General features: G+C 40.9%; 1 protein-coding gene across 7 annotated transcripts in view; it reads left to right on the top strand.

Moving 5' to 3' along the window:
• Positions 1-229: 229 nt before the first annotated feature.
• atp8a1 (ATPase phospholipid transporting 8A1) overlaps positions 230-21,048 on the top strand; it is a 108,576-nt gene continuing 87,757 nt past the window's right edge. For 2 of the 7 annotated variants that reach the window (XM_067599780.1, XM_067599778.1), the window contains exons 1-2: positions 230-663; positions 19,142-19,256. In XM_067599780.1, the coding sequence (XP_067455881.1) occupies positions 615-663; positions 19,142-19,256 (164 nt within the window). In that variant the 5' untranslated portion in view covers positions 230-614. The remainder of the gene's footprint in view (positions 664-19,141; positions 19,257-21,048) is intronic. The other 5 variants (XM_067599779.1, XM_067599777.1, XM_067599782.1 and 2 more) reach the window with 3 other exon arrangements.

Raw genomic sequence — 21,048 nt, 5'->3', positions numbered from 1 at the left:
CTGTGCACATCAACTACTGCAGAGGGAGGGGAGGTGTCCACACCAAACGAACAATTTAATGGGCATTTTCAGATCGTGTCTATGTCTTAAACAATACTAGCCACACCGATTAAAATTCAGCACTTTTTACAATGTGTTTCATCAGAAAAAAAATAAATTAACCATGATTTTCTTTTCTCCTATAATGCTGTTATTATGTTGAGGCACCCCTCCCATTGCAGCTGTAAGTGGTACCGTCCATAATGTGAAGCGCCACCGTCCGCCTCACTTCAGTTTATGGTAAGTCTGTGTCCTCTCCTGCGTTACCGAAAGGCGTCTGTCGGCTTTACAAATCCGCCGTGTGAACCGGGGATGCTGGGGGGATCCGTGAAGCCGTGGGCTCCTGGACATGTTATTGTCACCACCAGGAAATGAACGCTGGTTCTCTATCTCACAAATAACTGTCATTAGCAGCAAACACGCAGCGCTACAGTCCGCATGAGAGAGGTTCTTCTGTTGAATGTTTAACCGTTTTTTAAAAATTCTTTAACGGTCGAGAAGAAGCAGTCACAGGGAGCAGAACTAACAAGCCGCGGCCGCTTGACAGGTGCCGTCGCCCGGCGCTGCGTGGAGAGATGCCGCCCGTCCAGAGAACGATGTCTGATCTTCGTACCCGGTCAGAGGGTATGTAGATACATTTTTACTTCATTGAGTGTGTTCAGAGAAATGTTTTGAAACCATTCAGTGCTTATTTTCTTGTTACTGCAGGAGGGCCGGCTGGTAGCTCTCTGGAAGTTACAGTAACTTGCTAGCAAAAGCTGTGATTAACTGTTCCCAAACTAGGATCAGGGAATCCCCCGGGGGGCCTTGTGAGTTTTCCGAAGGAGTCTCCTGAAAAACATTTCGTCGTTCAATTCTAATACAACTCATTTTAGTAAAAGTCAGCCCTAACAGAGAGTGAAGAAGTCTGCTGTCATGTTTATACCTGCAGCTAAAACGTATAGGTCCCTCAAACAAAAGGCTTTATGTCTGTTTGATGTTTCCTGAAGTGAGACTATTGTGGGATGCACCTGACTTGGATAGCACCCATTGCAGACAGGGGCACCCCTCAGCCATTGTCCTGCCCACCCTAGCAAAAGCCTATAATCTCAGAAAGCAGGAGGAGTGACCAGAGATATTTTCAAGTTGATGGTTATTGACAGTAGCCACAAGTCTTGACAGCATAATAACAAGTGTCAACCAAATGGCATGAGTCTAACAATACAGTCATTGTGCTTCATGTGGGACCCCGACTCCGTCACTGCACCAGTAACTTTCCACTGCATCTCAGCCGTATTTGCCAGGGAAAGTGGACACGGATACATACACAGTGTTAATATGATCTGAATACTCCTAAGAGAGTCTGTTTACTTTCGGCTTCCAAAGGCTGCTTAGTAGCTTTGTTTATCCAGGAGAGCACCCATAGCTGGACACATGCAGACTTATTACTGGCTGCAGGTGCGCAGTCCTGAAGGGTTCTTTATGGAGTCATTAAATTCCTCCCATCACTGTTTTGTGGCTGACCCTGACCTCTAACCTCTCTGGATAAGGGCAAGAATTTATCTGCAGGGATCAATAACACGTCATATTGTTATTATTTATGATGACTGCTACAGTGTCTGTTTCTTTTTGCTCTTTTGATTTTGATTTTCGATGGCTTAGGTTTGAATAATAACTGTTGACTGAGTCTCAGGCTAATATTTCAGTCTGAGTTACTGCTGTTGAGTATATTTTTGGCTGCTTTGCCTTTTACAGTGAATTAAAATTGCCTTCCTTTCATTTGTATTTTATATGCTTATAAATATCTCGTCCTGTAGCTTAAAATATAGGGGATAAGGGCTTATTAAACATGCATACTTAGTATTTGGTTTTCATTAGTTACTTGTAACGCAGTAACTTCACTGTATGAGGCAGTTTAATTAAGTATGTATTCATACAAGAAATATTTCAGAGCTGAATCCTTCCTCCAAGCATGTAGGAATGTGGAGGAAAATGCATTTTTAAAGAGACATGCGACTGAATTTAAAAATTCAGTATTTGAGAACATGAAGAACTATCTGGAAGCTGCTGCAGAGGAGCACACAACTAAGACCAAACTGTGATACCCTCAAGTTGTGGTGCACAATATATTGGCCGTCTTATCAATATCAGATGATAACTGCATAAACATTTTAGAGCTGCAACAATTAATCGCCAAATATTTTGATGATTAATTGTTTTGAGTTGTTTTTAAATAAAAAATATCAAAATTCTCTCTTTCCAGCTGCTTAAATTGGAATATTTTCTGGTTTCTTTTGGGGTTTGGACCGTTGGTTGGGACAAAACAAGACGTTTGAGGTTGCACTTTGGGTCAATTGATTAATTGAGACAATAATCAACAGCTTAATTGATAATGAAAATAATTGCTATGTGCAGCCCTAAAAAATGAGACAAATATCATAATTGTACCTGATATAGAGCCCCACTGATTTCTGTCAATCATTTAATTACAAATGCATATATCCATAAGTTATTTAAGCACAATTCACAGTTCTGTGACACTTACAGTTTGAATGGATGATGTCAAAATATCAATTTTGTGTGCATTAGTAAAAACATGAAAGGAGCAGATTTCCCCTTTTGATATAATTTACTGGTTACTTGAGGCGACAGTGTCACATTCAGCGTATTATACGTGAAAGGTAGACGGGTTATGATATTGCAGCTGATTTAATAATACTGATTGATATTGGCCTTAATGACCAGGGATGTATGATTGATTGGTAATCACACATCTGAAATTTTAATAGTGAGCATCCCTACCATCCAGACTTAGATTTAATCAGTAGACGATCAATTGTAAGCTGATTTTGTCTAACATGAACTGTAACAACACTTAAGCCTTCTTTTATTGCAGTTGTTTCCAGTATTGACCAGATACTGTGCCCACTTTCCCAGAAAATGTTCCCAATCCATGTTCCCAACAGGTGGTCTTCTTCCCATCATTTCCATCTTTTTCAATAAATCAAAATGTAGTTGTACATTTTATGAAACAAAGTAAGTGGTGGTTTATGGCTTTATGAGACATATATGTTCAGTAATATAAATATCTAGAATGCAGAAAGGAAAACATATTATTATAGATATTTGGGCAACTTGGGTATTGACCAGATGTTAATGATAAAAATGGATGCAAGTAAAACAAAATTCTGTGTTTCAATTTCTGTTCAATTTCTGGAGATTTCATATTATCTCATTATTGTAAATGGTTGTGCTTGGTTGATGTTTTAAAATGCCACCTAAGAGTTAGTAATTACGAAGCATTTGGTCATCCTCTACTCCACAACAGAAATCGTAGTGTTATGCCACTGAAGAATCATACGTTCTACTGGTAGAAATCTAAATAATTAAACACAAATATAGATTGCACAGAAAACTGTTGACCGATGCAAGCTGCTGCAAGAGCGAAAACACATGAATTATACAGCAGCTATTGCTGTCCCCCCCAACCCCCAACTACCACACACCAGCTTTTTAGGTTACAAAGAGCAAACGATTTTGCTGTTATTTTACTCAGCTCCATAGCACTAAGTGTACAGTCTCATCCACATGAGTAAAAACAGTGTAATCTTTCTGAATAATGGTTTCCACCTCCCGTACCGTGCCAGATTAATGACCTACAGTGTGCTGCTGCTCTAGCATAACCTCATGGCTCCATTTCTAGTTAACTGTTTTGCTCAATCTCACATCTATTCCACATCATTTCTTTTGGCTGGTTTTATGAGAGCCTAAGCACACTCCCCACCCTTCAGTTTTATTTTTTAATCACCACAGTGCATCAGGCAGGCTTCCATCTAGAAAGGGCAGCCCTCTGCCAGGCTTACCACCTAATCCATCAGCGGCCTGTCCGTCAGCTCTCTGTGCTGCACACTCCCCGGTCTTGCCCACCACGTGCCGCTCCACTCCTTGTCACTCTTCTCCGCTATGCTGTGGAAACATCCGACATCACTGCCAGCCTCTGCCTGCATGTGTTGCCAAAATAATCTTATCTGGGACACTTGGCGGTACAGGTGACGTCAGTAGCTATCAGCATGTTTATGTGTGATCCTGCAGGGACAGACAGGCACCTGTAGACGTTGATCTTTCCGATACAAATTTCCATGATAGGCAGGTAGGTGCTTAATACCTGCCCCCGCTGTCTAAATTGGAAGGCTGATCGGCAGAAGCCATGCAAGTTAAGGCTAGACAGATGGCAACAAGCATCCTGTTTGCTGTCTTAGCTCGCATGCTTATCTGCAGACAGACCAAATCCCCTCTCACAATTGACAGTAAAGGTGGAGATAGGGAGGTAAGCTTGTCCTATGAGGATGAATCCATCAAAAGACCAAATGCTTGTCTTTTTGTGTCATCTGATTCAGATGATAGAGGGTCCTCTTCAGCATCAGATTGCCTACATACTAGTTTTGAAAGAGACAAAGCAGCTTCTTCTTGAACCTTTATATCTCTACCTCTCCGTCATTCTCAAGATTTTTTTTTTTGAAGCAGGATGTTTCCCCCCAGCATTTCAATAACACCAGCTAAGCCTCAGTCTGTCTGAATAGTGGTAACAGCAATGGGAGGGAGACTGCAGGGGGATAGACTGCTTCCTTCTGAAGGGATCGAGAGCTGCCCATGTGCCTGGCGGATCACTGGCTGATAATAATGTGGCACAAAAGCCCAACACACCACTAAATCCCCTGTCTGGGGCCGCTGGTGTGTCACATCAAGTCCCCTCGGGCCTCTCCACTCTGTCTATGTGCAGGCATGGGACATCTCCTCTCCTCTGTTTTTCACTTCATGTCCTGCCTCCATCACTAACATGCAGCCAGTCTAATATGAGTTTCTTCAGATACTCAATTTCTCTCACCTCAGTGATTCTCTCCTGTCTGCGAGGCAAAGTGGATGTGGAGTGGGGGAGATGTGCACATATCCACACAGTATATACGTTCCGTCTGATGCAGAGGAAGAAACGACTCTCATGTTTGCTCATGCACATCTTTGCATTGACCTGAGATGAGGACGACCCGTGATCTGATGAGTGAGAACTGTGCAGTGTCTCTAGGATTGCCCATTAGCAAGAAATGTTCCTTTTTCCTGAATATTTTGATTATGAAGTTTATTGCTGTATATGTGGACACATAAATTATTTATGTAGCTTCTGTATGGGCAGTATCTATATTGCCATTTTATTTCACTGTACTATTAATTTTGGCATTGTGTGGTTGGAGGGGCTGTTGTTTTGTACTGTTTTGCCCTAACCAAACAGTAGCAAGTGACATATCCATCGCGTTAAGGTAATTTTCAGTCAACATAGATGCTTTGGTAGTAGTCGCGACGAGCAGTTGACTTACTGTTGTGTTTTTTTCATGGCAAAAATACGAGAGGGGACCGAAAAATTCCTGGAAGCCATTGATGGCGCAGGAGTAGGGTGTAGTTTTCGAATTTGCTGCTAGGTAGTGTAATGCCTACAGCTTGGTGAAACTAAAATTGGGACTGAAGGAAAGGGAGAAGATTCACCACCGTGGAACAAATCCAACAGGAATCGCAGGAGGCTGTGGACACAGTGACAAAGGTTGACTACAGGAAACGTTTCCGGGAATGGGACGAGGACAACTAAAAGATTTATTATGACAGTTTTTTTTTTAACAATTCCAGGAATTTTTGGGTCCACCTTCGTATGTCAGTTTAAGAGGTATTACAACTGCAAGTCAACTTTTAGCAATGAAAGCAGTTGTGTTTACTTCATCCACACTTTTTGCTGTTTTTGTGGCAACTTTTTTTCATGGACGTGGCTATTTTCTGGCTCTGGCACAGGAAGATGATGTATCCATTCTTAATCCTGCCTTTAAAGCTTTGATTGTCTTAGTAGTTCTCCAATAGAGCTTTACACAACGCCAGATCTTTTTAAATTGCTGAAACAATCTGAGAAGTAGGCAGCGATTGAGGTCTTGAACTCGGCTAATTTTAAAGTAGTCTACAGAAAGACAGTGATTAAAAAGATGGTTAAATTAAACTGGAGATTAATTTTGAAGCGGTAAACTCAAATATGTCTTTATGTCTTGAGTGATGCAAAACATCACGAGTCCCTGAACTATCCATTCTGTGGAATTGATTAGATCCTCTGATCTGCAGGTCAGCTGGAGTTCTTCAGTAATGCTGCTCAGATTGAACCTTATTTATGAGGTACTGGAAAGCTGTGTAGCTCACAGTGAGATAAATCTTCTATATTTACTCAATTTAGCCATCAGCTCGCAGTCTTGTCTAGTATAGTCAGTCATAGTATTGTATGATATAGTATAACTAAGCACTGACTTCCTGTTTCCAAACATTAAATAAATCATAAAAACAGCATGAGACACTGGAGAAAGAAGCCTAAACTGTATCCTCACTCACATTTTTTTTTCTGCCGGTGAGCTAAAGTCTTGTTTCTGACCTGGTTGTGTTGGTCTGTGTGCTGCACACATGCATGAGCAGCAGGAAAATGCACCAAGCCTGCACGTGCCAGAAAACAGTCAATGTGATGGTGTTACAGCGGGATGACAAGGTCAGATGGAGAGGTGTTGGCAGGCACTCCATAGGAAAGCAACACCATCAATGGTTGGGAAGATGAAACTCTTGCTGCCCTTGACCCCTGAGTTCTTAAGCATTTTTATGACCCTGTTCCCATCTTAACTTCTTGTCCAACTAGGCCACAGTGCTGCTTCCATAGATAGATGGTTAGTTCTAAAAACACACACATTTAGGACTTAGAGCACAAAATAAGAACTTTGATGTTTCATAACGGTGTTACTCTATAACAATTAATCCCTTTATATTTACATCTATAGCAAATACCTGGCAGTTCTGATAGACATTAGTGACCTAATATAGACAACTAATCAGATAACTGTCATTATAAAGACAAAGTTGTATGTTAATCTACTATTCTGTTCTGTGCTACATCTCAATGTCCTACTGATCACCTATTCAGACAGCAGGAGTCAATTATTTTAGATGGCTGTGCTAACAAAACAATAATGCTTTCATCACTCCCATCAGTACATGTGCTCCTGTAATAAAAGCAGTAGTGTAATTGATATTGCTTTTAATAGGTGGTCTGAGCATATTAATGTTGAAGACTGAGGCCTGAATCAGTAATAGACAAGGATGGCATCCGCATATATATTTCCTCTATAGAGCTATAGAGTATGTGTATGTGTGTGTTGAGCTCAGGTGTTACTTACTCTGCAGTGCAGGCTTATGGAGGTGCAGGTTTTGCCTATTGAGCTAACACATTACTAACATGTCACATCAGGTCAACGAGCATCACCGAAACACCGGGGTGGATTAATTGTCATCGCTCAGCCATTTGGATATTACAGCTATTTTTGGAGAACATATGATAGAAAGGTTGTTTTTTTTTGCCACTAATTCAGATCTGAGTCCTTAACTTTGAGTTTTGATATTGATCTTCATTAGTAAGTATCCCGATACTGAGTGTGATTCTGTATATTGCACACTCAGGCTAATGTAGGCCTTCATTAAAATGAGTAAAGCTGATCCAGTTTGGATATGTTTGACAGCAGAATAGATCTGCCTCCATCCACAGCTCTAAGAAAATACTGACACACCCATGTGGATCAGGTATGCTTAAGTTTAGACAGCTAAAACTACTTGGTTATGGTTAGATAGCTGTCACGATTAAATAAAACCTGTGTTGACTGTTGAATTGGGACGGAAACCCCCGTTCACCAACCCGAGAGTCAAATGCTTTGTATGCTGATCTGTACACTATGACTTCCACATCCTTACTGCTCCCTTCTCAATGAGAATGACACCTTATTTTCTGCTCTGACAGTTAAAATAAACATATGTCATATTAATCAGTCTGAACAAACGACGATATCATTTGTCTTTATAGGAGAGTCTCGGTAAACCTGTCAGACAGGAGACAACATTCGAGTTGTCACAACCGATCCGTCTGGCCTTTACAGCAGTGACACAGACTTGTTAGACTTGTTACATCTTGAATCCCACAGTGGTCTTTTGATCCTGCGGTTGCAAAACTAGAGGAGAAGCTGGGCAGCAAACAGCAGCTGAAAACAAAACAGACATGTTAGATTACACAGTGTATGCAATCAATCCTCCATATTCTCAGTGTTTTGAAAGGTTTTGAAAATGATAAGATAGGGCTGGTCTTGCCGACATTCATGCAATGGTTACATTTGTACCCTGCAAATACTTCTCTTGCAAAAAGCTCTCAAAGCCAAAACAGTCCAAAACTCAAAGGTATTCAATGTACAGTTATGTAAAAACAGAGAAAAGTAGTAAATCCTCAGTGACTGTTTGGCACTTTTGCTTGATGAATGACCTTAATGATTAATTGATTGCCAGATTTGTTTTTAAATAATTTTCTGTCAATCAATTAATTGACAAGGCGTTTCAACACTATTGAGCCTGTATCTCTGTTCACAGTCTGATACGTTGTACGTCATTTCGGCTGCAACAATGTAACCAGTGATGTGACTTGGCGGAAAAAAACAGTATTATTTTGTATCTTCCATGAAGACAAGAAGCAGTTGTATGAAGTCAGGCACAACATTGACTTTTTCTGAATGACTGGCATTCGCAAGGTCTACATTCTGTTTTCAGTCCTTTTTTTAAAGATGAATTGGACACCATGTGACCTTCGCTCTTACCATTCATAAAGTCTCACACAGTGGAAAGGTTTCTGTCCCCACAGACCTCTTGCTAAGCTAAGCCAGGCCAGCCCTGTGATGTCACAGTTATCCCAGCTGCCTGTGTTGACTGTCCATCCCACTGAAACCCGCCTGAGCCTATGGGGAGCCAGACGGAGCCGAACAGGGAAGGGGATTAATTCTGCAGCTGCCCTGTTGTTGTTGTGAGTGCTGGTTACAGCATTGTGATCTGATAAGCGACTTATGGATGTTACTGTTGCTTAGATTGAGGCAATATCTATATCCCCCCCCAGCTCTTCCCCTCATTCACAAATGGTGAAGATGGGGGTTGGGGGGGGGGCTTTCATCTCTGGGACTTTGATTCCCACGAATAGACTGTGGCTGCTCTGTCTACTGAAATATTTATCTTGCATAAATGAATCATGTACAGATCTTTCTTTCGTGGTGATGAGCAGATATAAATGGCACATTAGGCTCAGTGGGTTGTGAGATTTAGAGATCCCAAAGCCCAGGCATTTGGAACTATTTTGACCCTAATAACCACAGTAGATGGCCTCAGGTTAGAGCGAACAATATGCAGACCGACAGTTCTGAACTCCTGATCGCACCTCACCTTTCCGTCTTACTTTTTTTTAGTAAGACCGTGGCTTCACATTTCTACAGGAGCCAAACCTCTTGCCATTTCTCTACATTTTCTGTTTCCAGTGAAGTATCTGACGCAGTTTTTTCTTCACAAGGACCCTGACTGTGATTCGGCTGCCATTCATTTGTTCGTGTTAAATCAATGTCAGTAGCTCCCCCCCCCCCCTCCGCCCCCCCGCCCTCCATCCCACCCCTGGTATTATTGAATGAATCGTGTGGGAGCCTAGCTCTAGCCAGATCACGTGCCTCCTCATCTAAACTCTATTGACCAGCCTACAACTCTCTCAGGCTCATTAGTGCTTGTCTCACACTGAGCAGCTAGATTGGGCTGTGTTTGTGCCTATTTCTGGAAGAACAAAAAGCCTTCTTTTACATTTAGATTCACCTCAAGATGGATGTTCTACCTCTAGGGATCCACAGATAGGCTTTCCTGAAAGAAATCTTACATCCTAAGGCTTATGGAGTGAACTGAATCACTGCTGTACACTCATAACCATTGCAGGTTAAATTAAAGTTGTAAAATGCAGCATGTCAGCATGTCACCTGATTTCTTTTATGATTTGTTGTAAAAGCTTTATTTGAGGTCAAATGTGATAGCCAGATTAAGTACTGTTACTAAAAATATCTGGACTAAAATAACAATTTCCAGTTGATCCTCTTAGTTTAAAAACACGGATTAGTGCTGTTACTGTGACGATGGAGAGCCAATATACTTCCCATATGTTGTGGATGTATTTTAAAGTATTGGTCAGTTATTTGTTTGTGTTTTATTTAATGTTTAACCCTGAGTGTCATAAAATGCTGTGGGAAGTAATATACTTGAGAATCAGGTCATTATTGTTCCTGTCATTGTTGCCATTAGATCCGTTTAATCTTGCTCGTGTTGACAGTCATGGCGGCAATAATTTCCCACCGCAACCACTTCTGCCTGACCTGAGCTAATACATTACCACCCGGGATGTCATAAATCTGCAGAGGATGGTTTTGTCTTTAATCTGTTTTATCTACTTCCATTGTTATAACATACAAGCATTGAGGTAAAATGTTCAAATACAAGGAAATACGATTTGTCATTGTTGTTAAGGTGAGCTATGTTGTAAACATGATTTTCTGCAGTTGTTAACACACAGGGTTTGTAAACATAATAAAAATAGCACTGATGCTAGAAAAATAACAAGCCCTCAAGTCTGATCAATATACTTTTAGTATCTTAAAAATCTCTACAGAGGTATAACAGAGCTAATTCTCTCTCTTTAACCTCCAAGACTCAGCAAGGGATAAAAAGGACAGACCGGGGAAGACCGGCATGCCTCGGCCAATTCCATGTCATGCTGGGCCCAGTTTTTCCCATCGGGCACCCTCTCCAAAATACGTGCCCCCTTGTGACTATTGTTCCACCCGTCTGTCTGTTGGCTGACACAAGCAATAATCCTGACATCTGGCCTGCATCCAAACTCATTACGACACTTGGTGGCATTGATCCTTCCTCCAGAGGCTTCCCCTCCAGAGCTGTGTGCTCCTGCTACTCCTACTGCGCTTTATTTGGCTCCTCGCTTCTCTTTTTCTCTCTTCTCTTTCCATGCCTCTCACGTTGTTTTTATATGGCCCGGCTAGTATGGGTGATACGGTGGTTTCGTGAATAGATGAAAGGTGTGGTTATGAAACTTAATATAACACAGATTAAGACTTATATTCAGAGTCAGTGTCCGCCCAGTTTCCCATTCTTGCTCTCTTTATTGATGTCAGGGTAGTTGAGCCGTGACACGCCTGCAGTTAATGAAATTAGTGCAGAGAAAATGCAGTGTCCACCAGGGAATATTAAGAACAGTTCCCACTGAGACATCTGTGGCAGTGGCTGAGTACATTATCCGCATAGTGTGTTAGAAACTAAGGAAAGGTGGATATCGAGGGAGGGAGATCCCATATGGCTATTTTTATGATCTACTCCTCTACTATAGCTCTCACCCCCCAGCCCAACTCCTCTGGACTGTGGTGGTGGTCTGTCTGTGTTGGCCTTGTGTGCCATTTTTAAATATGGTGAAGGTGTCAGTTATGTTGCCCTTGAATGTTACTTTTGTTTTGACCTTAACTGTAACAGCTCATGAGTTGTTACCATAAAAAAAAAGAGACGGCTGCTTTTTAATCAACCTATTCAACTAAAATTGTGAGATTTAGCGGCCACAGTACTAGACCCGTATTTCTCTGTCCTCAAGCCTAGCCTGATCACTTTTTTGCTCCAGCTCTACTTTTGCTCATGTAATCCAATTAAAGTGTTAAATATGAAGCCTGTAATTGGATCAGTTGTGCGAGAACAGTAGCTGTAGCAAAAACCTTGAGATCAGGTAGGTCTTGAAGACATGAGAAGCACAAACTGGCCAACTTGGTGTAGTCAGAGTAGCAGTACACAATCTAAATGAACAGTAAATACACCACAGCAGTATATATCACAACAAATTCCTTGAGTTGGTCAAAGTCTGCCACTCAGTGTGAATTTTCCTCAATGACATTGTTAAATGGAGGTGGTACAGTTCAATACATTTTTGGTACAATGTATCAGTCAAATATGAAAACTAATGTCTCTCTTGTCTCTATTCTAAACAAACATTAAACATACAATAAACACTGTGGCTAATGTGATATAAACTGTGCTGTGTAGAAATTAAGGCACTACTTTTTATTTGCTTATGGTCAGTACATAATCTTAAAGAAACAAATGGGCAGTGTGTAAATATTGCTGTAATTCATTTACAAAACTAGATGGAACATAATAGCAAGGCTGAAGCATTTGTGTTCTCAGTGACTGAGTGTGGTTGCATATTCGCCGCAATATGCAGTCCTGGCATTCTTGGCATTCATTTTAGGCTCTTTCTCAAACAAGTCTGTTTGACGTAGTTTGTTTTGTTGACATAGTTTCCGCCCGGTCCACTTCTTTTTGTCCAGTGTTGCAGTCCCAAACAGAAACCAGAGCTTAAAGACCTTTCAATGAGTGTTTGTCATACTGATGGTGCTAGCTATACAAGCTGGGCTAACCTGACTAGCATCTCAGCCAGTAGCCAAGTTTAAAAGAATTTGCCACATTTTAAGATTTGTGGCTAACTAAGCTGAACTGTTAGGCTACATACGGACAGCATTCGTTTTTGTTTGTTCATAACAATTCGCTACGGACAAAGCAGTTGAAAATATTGCTTTTCCACATGTTTCTGTCTGTTGAACAGGTGTTTTGATAAATTAATCTTATTGGCTTTTTACCTGTGAAGCTTTTATTGCACTTTCAGTAATGAGTGTAGTTGTCATCGACTCAAGTTAAACTTTATCTTTCACTTCACCTGGTTCACTGTGTCTACTGCAGCCGCTCAGCTGACTGCTCTAAGTGTCTGTGTGTGTGTGTGTGTGTGTGTGTGTGTGTGTGTGTGTGTGTGTGTGTGTGTGTGTGTGTGTGTGTGTGTGTGTGTGTGTGTATGTATGTGTGGAGGCACTGAGCCCCACCCTTAGACAGACTCCAACACAGACAGCAGAGGACAGTAGCAGCAGGCCCGTAAATGACACCAAAACACAGTAGAGACTCAGCATAGTTTTTTGGGTGGACTGGTCAGTGACCAGCCCCGTAACTGCAGTTATCCATGAGTGAGTGATGAAGTTACACCATTGGTTGGCCGGCCGAGTGTTGAAGTTTACCCATTGGTCGTTGCTCTTTTAAAATTAATTGGCATGAGATGATGGAAGTGGAAGACAGCAGCGTGACGCAGAGTGACTGTGTTTCCTGCTCCGAACTCTGACGCTCTCAGCTCCAGTGTTAAATTCCTGTTTAAACAGACGCCTACCAGCGTCTCTGCTGTCTCCTCCTCTACTGTCCAGTGTGATTGACTCTCTGGCTGACAATGCTGTCAGCAGCCGACAGGAGAGATGCTCCACGGTGCGTTTGGATTTTATAACTGAACTAATACCAGGACGCAAGCTTTTATTTCTCTGATGTTTTCACATCATGAACGATGAACAACAGCAATAAAACACGAGTCTTGCAGGTAAAACATGTGACTCATGTGGGCTGTCTTATCAGTTTAGTGTGTTTGCAGGTGTGCTTGATTTTACTGTAACTGTGATAACCAGGCGGAGATAAGCCTCTTGAATTTGCACCCAGAATGCTGTCAAAACTTTAGTTTACAATTTCCACCGCAGCCCCCACGATCATCGACCAGTAAAAAAGCTGCATAGAGGCATGAAGGAGAGTGCGCAGTTAAATCCACAGACATCCGCAGAGTGAAATGGATAAAAGAGCAGGGGGAGTTAACAGGTAATTAGAGTAGTTATAATTAGAATTAAAATAAGTTCTCTTTCAAATCAAACATCCCAGGATATGAGTGGAAAGTATTGTTCTTGCAACTGCATTTATAACCTTTTGTTTGACTCAAATGTAGCTTAACCATGTCATGTCATACGCTATTTCAGTACACTTAAACAACAAATATTACTGGGACCACTACAGAAAATTGCAGATGGACATTTCATATCCATGAATTCACATTAAAGACACCACCACTGACTATCTCTGTAACAAATCGGCCACAATTTCACACATTGACCAAACATGATCCAGCCATATACTAGGTTTTGACCTAAGTCAGCTGGTCAAGTTGGCAAACTCTCAGCTGACTGACAACCACAAATGCTTTTGGACAGAGGAGAAGAGAGCCTCGACCCTCTCGTTTTATTTAATGTTTTTGCCATTTCATCAATACTAGAAATGCAACGGTAGCAAGTAACTCGCTATCTCTATCCTCATTCATACTTTAAGACGCTACAAGTTATATCCAGCTACAAAAAAAGGTCTGAACAGCTGTCAGTTAGAAGGGTGAAAGTACAGAGTCGTTGCTATGGAGATGGTACACCGTCTTGTCTAGTCGCATTGGTGTAAACTGGCAGGTTTTGCAGACCGGAGCATTGAAAATAGTTGCAAGTTTCAACTCGTCTTGTTGAGAATCTTTGGTCTGAACTGGGCTTGAGTTGTATAATAGTAGGGAAAACCCTGATTTTCATAAATTGCATCCACATTTTTGCAAATTCCGTGATATTCTGCGTTTTACAGTCGGCTTCATTTTTATTTTCAATTGCGATTCCGTCCATTTTTTACCACAATGCAGAAATCGTGGGGCTCTATGTTTCAAAGCTGCTAAAAGGAGAGAGCAAGAGGACTAAGTTAAGCAGTAGCAGTACCAGCTGCAACTGGTGCATTGCAGCACCTGGCCTACGCAACACACAGGCTCCTGCTGCGAGGGCTCATTCAGAACACAGACACACAACATCAATCACAGCCGCTCAGCCAGCTCCTCTGGCCTCCTATTTCATACAGGCCTTATGCTGCAGTCACCAGCTATGCCTGCTTCCTCTTTTCATCTGTCATTGCAGACACTAATTCCTTGATTACACCAGTTTCCTGACTAACTGTCATCACTGGGTTTGTCCCTTGTTGCAAGCTAAGATCTCTCTTTGACATATAGTCTATTATTATTGACATCTAATTGAAGAATCTAGAGACGTGGGTATCGCTTGAACACTTGCCTTATATTAGCACTTCAACATACAAGGTTTGAATGCATCAGTTGTAAGTCACTTTGGACAAAAACATCTGCCAGATCTATGAAATATAATACTGTAAAAAGATAAGTATCACAACATTCTCACTCAAAACTGAGATTATGATTTTTTTCTCATGATTCTTTAGACCCACGTATGGTAGGGAGATGACAGGAAACAAAGAGAGACCGGTGCCTTAATCTCTAGGCCACTTGGGTGTCTCCTTGGCCTATGATGGCTTTAGGTATGTTATTAGGTATTTTTAGCTGACATTTCTGGTTGTTGTATAAACTTGTAGTGTTATTCTCTGGTGCTGCAACTAAGGCAAAACATTGTTTGTCATTATATATGCTGTACTTAAATTGAAACATTATTAATATGTCAAAATTACAATGTAATGATTGGGTTCCTTGACTAATTTCATAAAGACAAACACAAAAATTGTGATTATAGTTGTATCCACAAATTATATAGCCCTGTGTTCATCCAGTCCAGACTCAGTAAGGTAGCATGCCTTTGAGTCAATGTCCTTTCCCTCACCTTTACTTAGTGCTGTTACTCATTCCCAACCACCTGTCTTCCCAGTGTTACCAGGTGAGCTCTTGGCTGGAAGTTTTATTTTAATTTCCGATGAAAGGGGGCTAGGTCTAGTGACATGTCAAGAGAAGGCAAGTTACCTCCCCTCAAGGAAAAGGGTGACGCAGGATCAGCAGATCAACTCTCCAGGAACATTGTGTAACGTCATGGTGACAAATACCATTATAGCGCTTTCAGTGGTTTTACAGATCTTAGATTTTTTGAGGTCATGTTTCTATAAATCCACAGCTGGCCTGAAAATATCTTTTGTATTTCTTTCAGGGCCAAATTTAGATCCCATTATGATACCACTGTTGCAAAATTAAATTTCTCTCTGTGTCCTATCATGTGTGGAAGATTAAAAACCTGTAATAATGTGTTTGTACGGTTCTGAAAAAGTGTTTTTCAAATTGATTACAGGAAATGCTCAGCAAATAATTGCTTCTCTTTGCTCACTTGTTGTATTTCCATTTGCTGTACTGCAAATTGAAAACAACCAAACTAGCATTATCTAGCCAGCCCTATTTTACACATATAACTGAACTGTCTTACTTAAATGGTTGTTAACAGAAGCACTAAATGACTGTATCATACTGTGAACACGTGCATCTAGCCTTTATCGGTCAACACGTCCTTTTGTAAACGATACATCATGTGATAATCGCAGGTATTATGGGTAGGAAGTTTCCCTTCTTAAGCAGCAGGCACCACTCTTTAAGCTCCTGTTGCTGCCTGGATCCACACACACCCTTTTGCCACCACGCTAATCCAATAAACCATCGATGCTGATCTGACGTCTGGGTGGGCTCTTGCATAACAGAGCTGGGATAGCCAACCCATGTTTTCACCGGTGACAAAATGACTACAGGGGGGCAGTTATTTTTAGCCTGAGAGCACATGCTAAGAAGTGAAACTATGAGGAGATGACGGAGGGACGAAGGAATGTCTGGCAATCACTCTTCAGTAATCCTCTATGCGAAGCCAAGTGGATCATTAATATAACAAGAGCTGTAATTTAAGATTCAGGGTTTGTGTAACATGAGTGAGAAAGTGCAAACTGTAAGGCGAGAGTAAGAGGAGAAAAAGAGAGGAGAAAGTGGGAAATGTATCTTTAAAGACTGTCAGCCTTCTACTGTGTTTCTCCTTGACTTGACATGACAAGAAAGAAATACCGTAGGCAGGGAGAGGGGGCTCATGTTGCAACTAGGGCATATCCGGTAGGGACTCTGGTTACTGTACCTCATGACACTGCGTTTTGTTGTTGTTGATGTTTCAAGCAGCCAGCTTCCCTTACTCGTGTCCCCCTCCCTCCAAGCCTCAGAATGGCCCTTGTTTCCATTTTTAAACTCCTGGGTTTTATCTGTAGTTGTGGAAGCTATGCTACTCCCGCCCTTACCTCATAATCCCCTTAACACCACCACTACTGCATAGCATGCCAGGGAAGGCCATCCAGCTCGCAATGGAACACATGCATGCAACTTGAGAGTCTGGGAATACTGTTGACTTAAGAGTTTTACAGTAGTGCTCCCATGGCAGTGCTGAGAGCACTAATCTAGTCATATCAATTAAAACATGAGGAAAGTGAAATGTGAACCTCAGGATTTGTATCATTTTTCATTTTACAAAGAAGATGTCAAATCTCTCTCTGTAGGTGTGCCAGATATTCCAGCTTCAAATGTAATTTAATAGAAGATTTGGTGTTTAGCCTGTCCACAGAAGTTAAAAAGAAGTCTGCTCAAACATGAACTGCTGTGACCACAGAATGCCAGCAATGACCCTGGCTTTCAGTATCTGTAATGCCAAACTGGTAAAATTACGTCTTGAATGGTCAGACCCAAGACTGAACCTATTACCTGAAAATACCCTGGGCCCTTTTTTCTTTAGTAGCATTTATGTTTTGTGCAAAATGTTTTGAAAAGGTTTTCAAAAAGAGAAATATTGATGGAATGGTCTACCTGATTCAGCACCTTCACAGGCTCCTTTTCAATGCTATGTGTTGCTCAGTGAATAGTTGGAATGGTATTTTAAACAATTACATAACTTGGATCGCCTAGATTTCTCAAAAGACACTGCATATTATGATTGAACTGACATCCCATACATTCAGGGGATTGTACCTGACCAGTCCTTGATTATATTTTCTTGCAAGTCACTTTCTGTCCATTAGAGAGGTTCTTTGGTGTGATGCCACTCTCCATCCAGCATGACAGTAAGCAGCTTCAAACCAGAAGCTTGAGATATTCCTTCAACATCCCTGTTTTCACCAATATGCAGCAACTGTCACCAGATAGGAAAGCATGCATGTTAACTAGAGTAACAGAGCTGGATAGGGTGTCCATCTGTGATGTCTTAGGTTTTTCCCTAAAGATGCAAAGTGAGAGGCAGATACGCCTCTTGCCAATCAATAAATAAAAACAGTTGTGTGTGGTTTCTAAAGAAAATGTGAAGAAAAGTGCTGCATGCATGAACATCTCTGCGACCCACGTACAGCCTTCACTTGATGTGTTGATTTAGCCAACATACTGTAGCTCCATCCCACTTTGTTGAACTTGGTGGGAGCAGAGCAGTGCCTTGCTCAACCACAGATGGAGAAAAAAAGAATTACATCAATCAAGGAGAGTGTTTTTTTTTTAGTACTGGGTGGTGTCTTCTGCTAATTAAATATTTTTTAATGTAGAGGTCAAAGTAAGCAAAATGACTGAATTGAGTGAGATTGAGTGATTGAATGAGATCTCTACTTCACCTATGAAAACAAATGCCAAGTTATTAAAGAAACACAGTTTGATTAGGGTCTTGCATGTACAGTACCTCTTTATTGTAGATCTGACACTGCACTACGGCAACTGATCCACACAGATAAGTTCTATCTGTTATTATCAGCAGGAAGTTCAGTGTTCACAGGAAATCCCCTGCTCTGATAACACATTTCCAGTAAAAAATGGTCTTGGGATGTTCTCTGAGTCAGTTACTGAAATGTGAGCTTTTGTAATGTGAAAGTGATCTCATTACATGAACATTTACTGAATGCTTTAGGCGTGACCAGGGTTTAACACAATTGTACCTAAAACTGACAACATGAAGGGTATATCTACAGCTTGAGGTCTATCAGAATTATTGCTTTCCTCCATAAATCACAAATGTATGTTACTAATGATAAGATTTTTCTCCATGTTGGCTTATTAAAAAAAAAAACAACCTTTTTTGAACATTATTCGCATTGTGTTCATACTGGGTTGATAACCCCAGGTGCAAAGTTGGCATTTTACTGGGTAGGGAGCAATAAGAGATGCATTGTCAGTGGCTTGAGCAAACCTAATTTCATATTTTCCAAATAACCATCTCCCTGCACTAAGATAATAATTTGAGCATTATACTGACATCAGATTAATGCTGCCTTACTGAGGCAAGTTTAATTTCTAAAGAAATAATAATATATAGATATGATATCTATGGCCTCTAAAGCACCTCTCTATAGCATTCACTCTGAGTGTAAAAGACACCGACTGGCCTTTTACAGACTAAAGACTCCTTCGGGGACTCTCCAAAACACTCCAACTCCAACACCTTTTCATCTTACTTTTGTTTGTACTCAGGGAAAATTTTGTTTCTTACAGAATGTCTTTTCTTCCATTCTGCAGGGTACGAAAAGGCAGAGGACACATCAGAGAAGACATCCTTAGCTGACCAAGAAGATGCTCGACTGATATACCTCAACCAGCCGCAGTTCACCAAGTTTTGCAGCAATCGAGTCAGGTAAGGAGATGTTTGTGGTCATGGCTGGTTGAGAGCTGATGTGAAATATTTACTATATGAACTGATGGAGTTTGTAAGGGTACAGTATAAAGTGTTATTTATTGTAAACTAGTTGCCTGACTTTCAAATATCATATTGTTGGGATGGACCAATGTGTTTGGCAGCTCAGTGAGTAGGGAAATGTTGGCGCAAACTAGTGTTGGCAAGAGCCCCATATAAGGCAACTATAACCCTTTTTTTGGTCTAGTGTTATCACTACTTGGGTGGTATGTCTATTGAAGCTATTGAATGTGGACCATGTCAACCTTAACACATGGGCTGCAAATCAAAATTTGAGCATGTCGACACCTTACAGTTGATCAGAAATGGCGCAATACATAGAGCTGCTGCAGTTACCGCATTATGAAGAATAGACTACTACAGGAATAAATGCATTCAAAAACTTTGCCGGTATTTAGGAACCAATTATTTTATAACATCTGAGGTTTGAATTATTTTTTTTATGGGAGTTACCGTGATGGTTTGAATGACTTTGCTAATTTGTGCATTAAGGAAAAAATCAATACTGTGGCAGCTTTAGCGGTATATCAGAGAAACATGAGGAAATTAATAACTATTGTGATCCTTTGAGAAGATGGTTTCCCGTCACAAATTTAGGAGGTCGGGTGAGATTTTAAATGAAAGAAAAAACATTTTTTGAAAACTTGTAACATAGAGTATTGTAACAGTTTTTTTTCAGTGTTTGGGTGGCAAGTAACTGTCGCTTGTCTACATGGACTGCATTTGATTTGCGGGCCAAGTAGTAAAGTCTGCATGGTTTACATTTAATAGCTTCACTAGATCAGGCCTGGAATACCACCCAAGCAGTGGTAATGCGAGACCCAAAAGACAGTTGTAGGCTTGTGGTGGTCTGTGCGGTGGTGAGTGAGTGCTTTTTCCCTTGAGTACACCCTTCAGATTCAAATGCGTAGCTGCTCATCTTCCTCTACGCCTCTTCCTTATGCACTAAGTTGGAAAGTGTGCTTTTTGCAGCCGCTTTTGTGTGCCAGAACAAACAAAATGTCATTTGTTGTCAATGCAGTCACAATGGTGCCTTGGAATGGAATTACGAAAATGTTGTTTACGACAATGGTCTGCTATACTGTGTCCACATGCTGTCAGATTTTAAGTCTGCATGGACAAACGCAATCTATCTTTCCTCACCATGCTGATGAGGCAACAGTTTTACAACAGCCCCTCTATCAGAACAAATATATAATACATCCTCTATGAAATTTACAACAGAAGAAGAACACACAGCAGGTCAGTAAAGGCTCTTATGTTTTTGGGTCACAAAACTGACACTGCATACTGTATCAGTCACACAACGTTGATCTCTATCATTTTATTATACAACATTCCCAGTGTAATTATGTAAGGCACATGTCACTTGAAATTAAATTTTATCTCATCTGCTTTAAAAATTTACGCACAAAGTTGTATTCTCTTTTGGCTGTTTGTGTAAATTGCTGCTATTTTTGACTTGGTAATGGAAACCCAGAGGCCATCAGTGCTTTTCATGGTGACCTGCAGCATAACTTGCCACTCTGCCTTTAACCTTACATTAACCTCCAGAGTCACAAGCAAAACAGGCGAATTAAGGCATGCTTTGACTCTGCAGCTGCCATTCAAATGCCAGCCTTGGGTGAATTTCCCAATAGCAAGCAATCTTGAAATTTCAAAATCTTTTTAAAAGGCCTTTTGAGCATATGTTGTGGAAATTGTGTTCCTAATAAATGTCTTGAAGAGACAC

This window comes from Thunnus thynnus, chromosome 9 (assembly GCF_963924715.1).
Source record: "Thunnus thynnus chromosome 9, fThuThy2.1, whole genome shotgun sequence".
Taxonomy (NCBI): Eukaryota; Metazoa; Chordata; class Actinopteri; order Scombriformes; family Scombridae; genus Thunnus; species Thunnus thynnus.
This window is presented reverse-complemented; position numbering and strand designations above follow the sequence as displayed.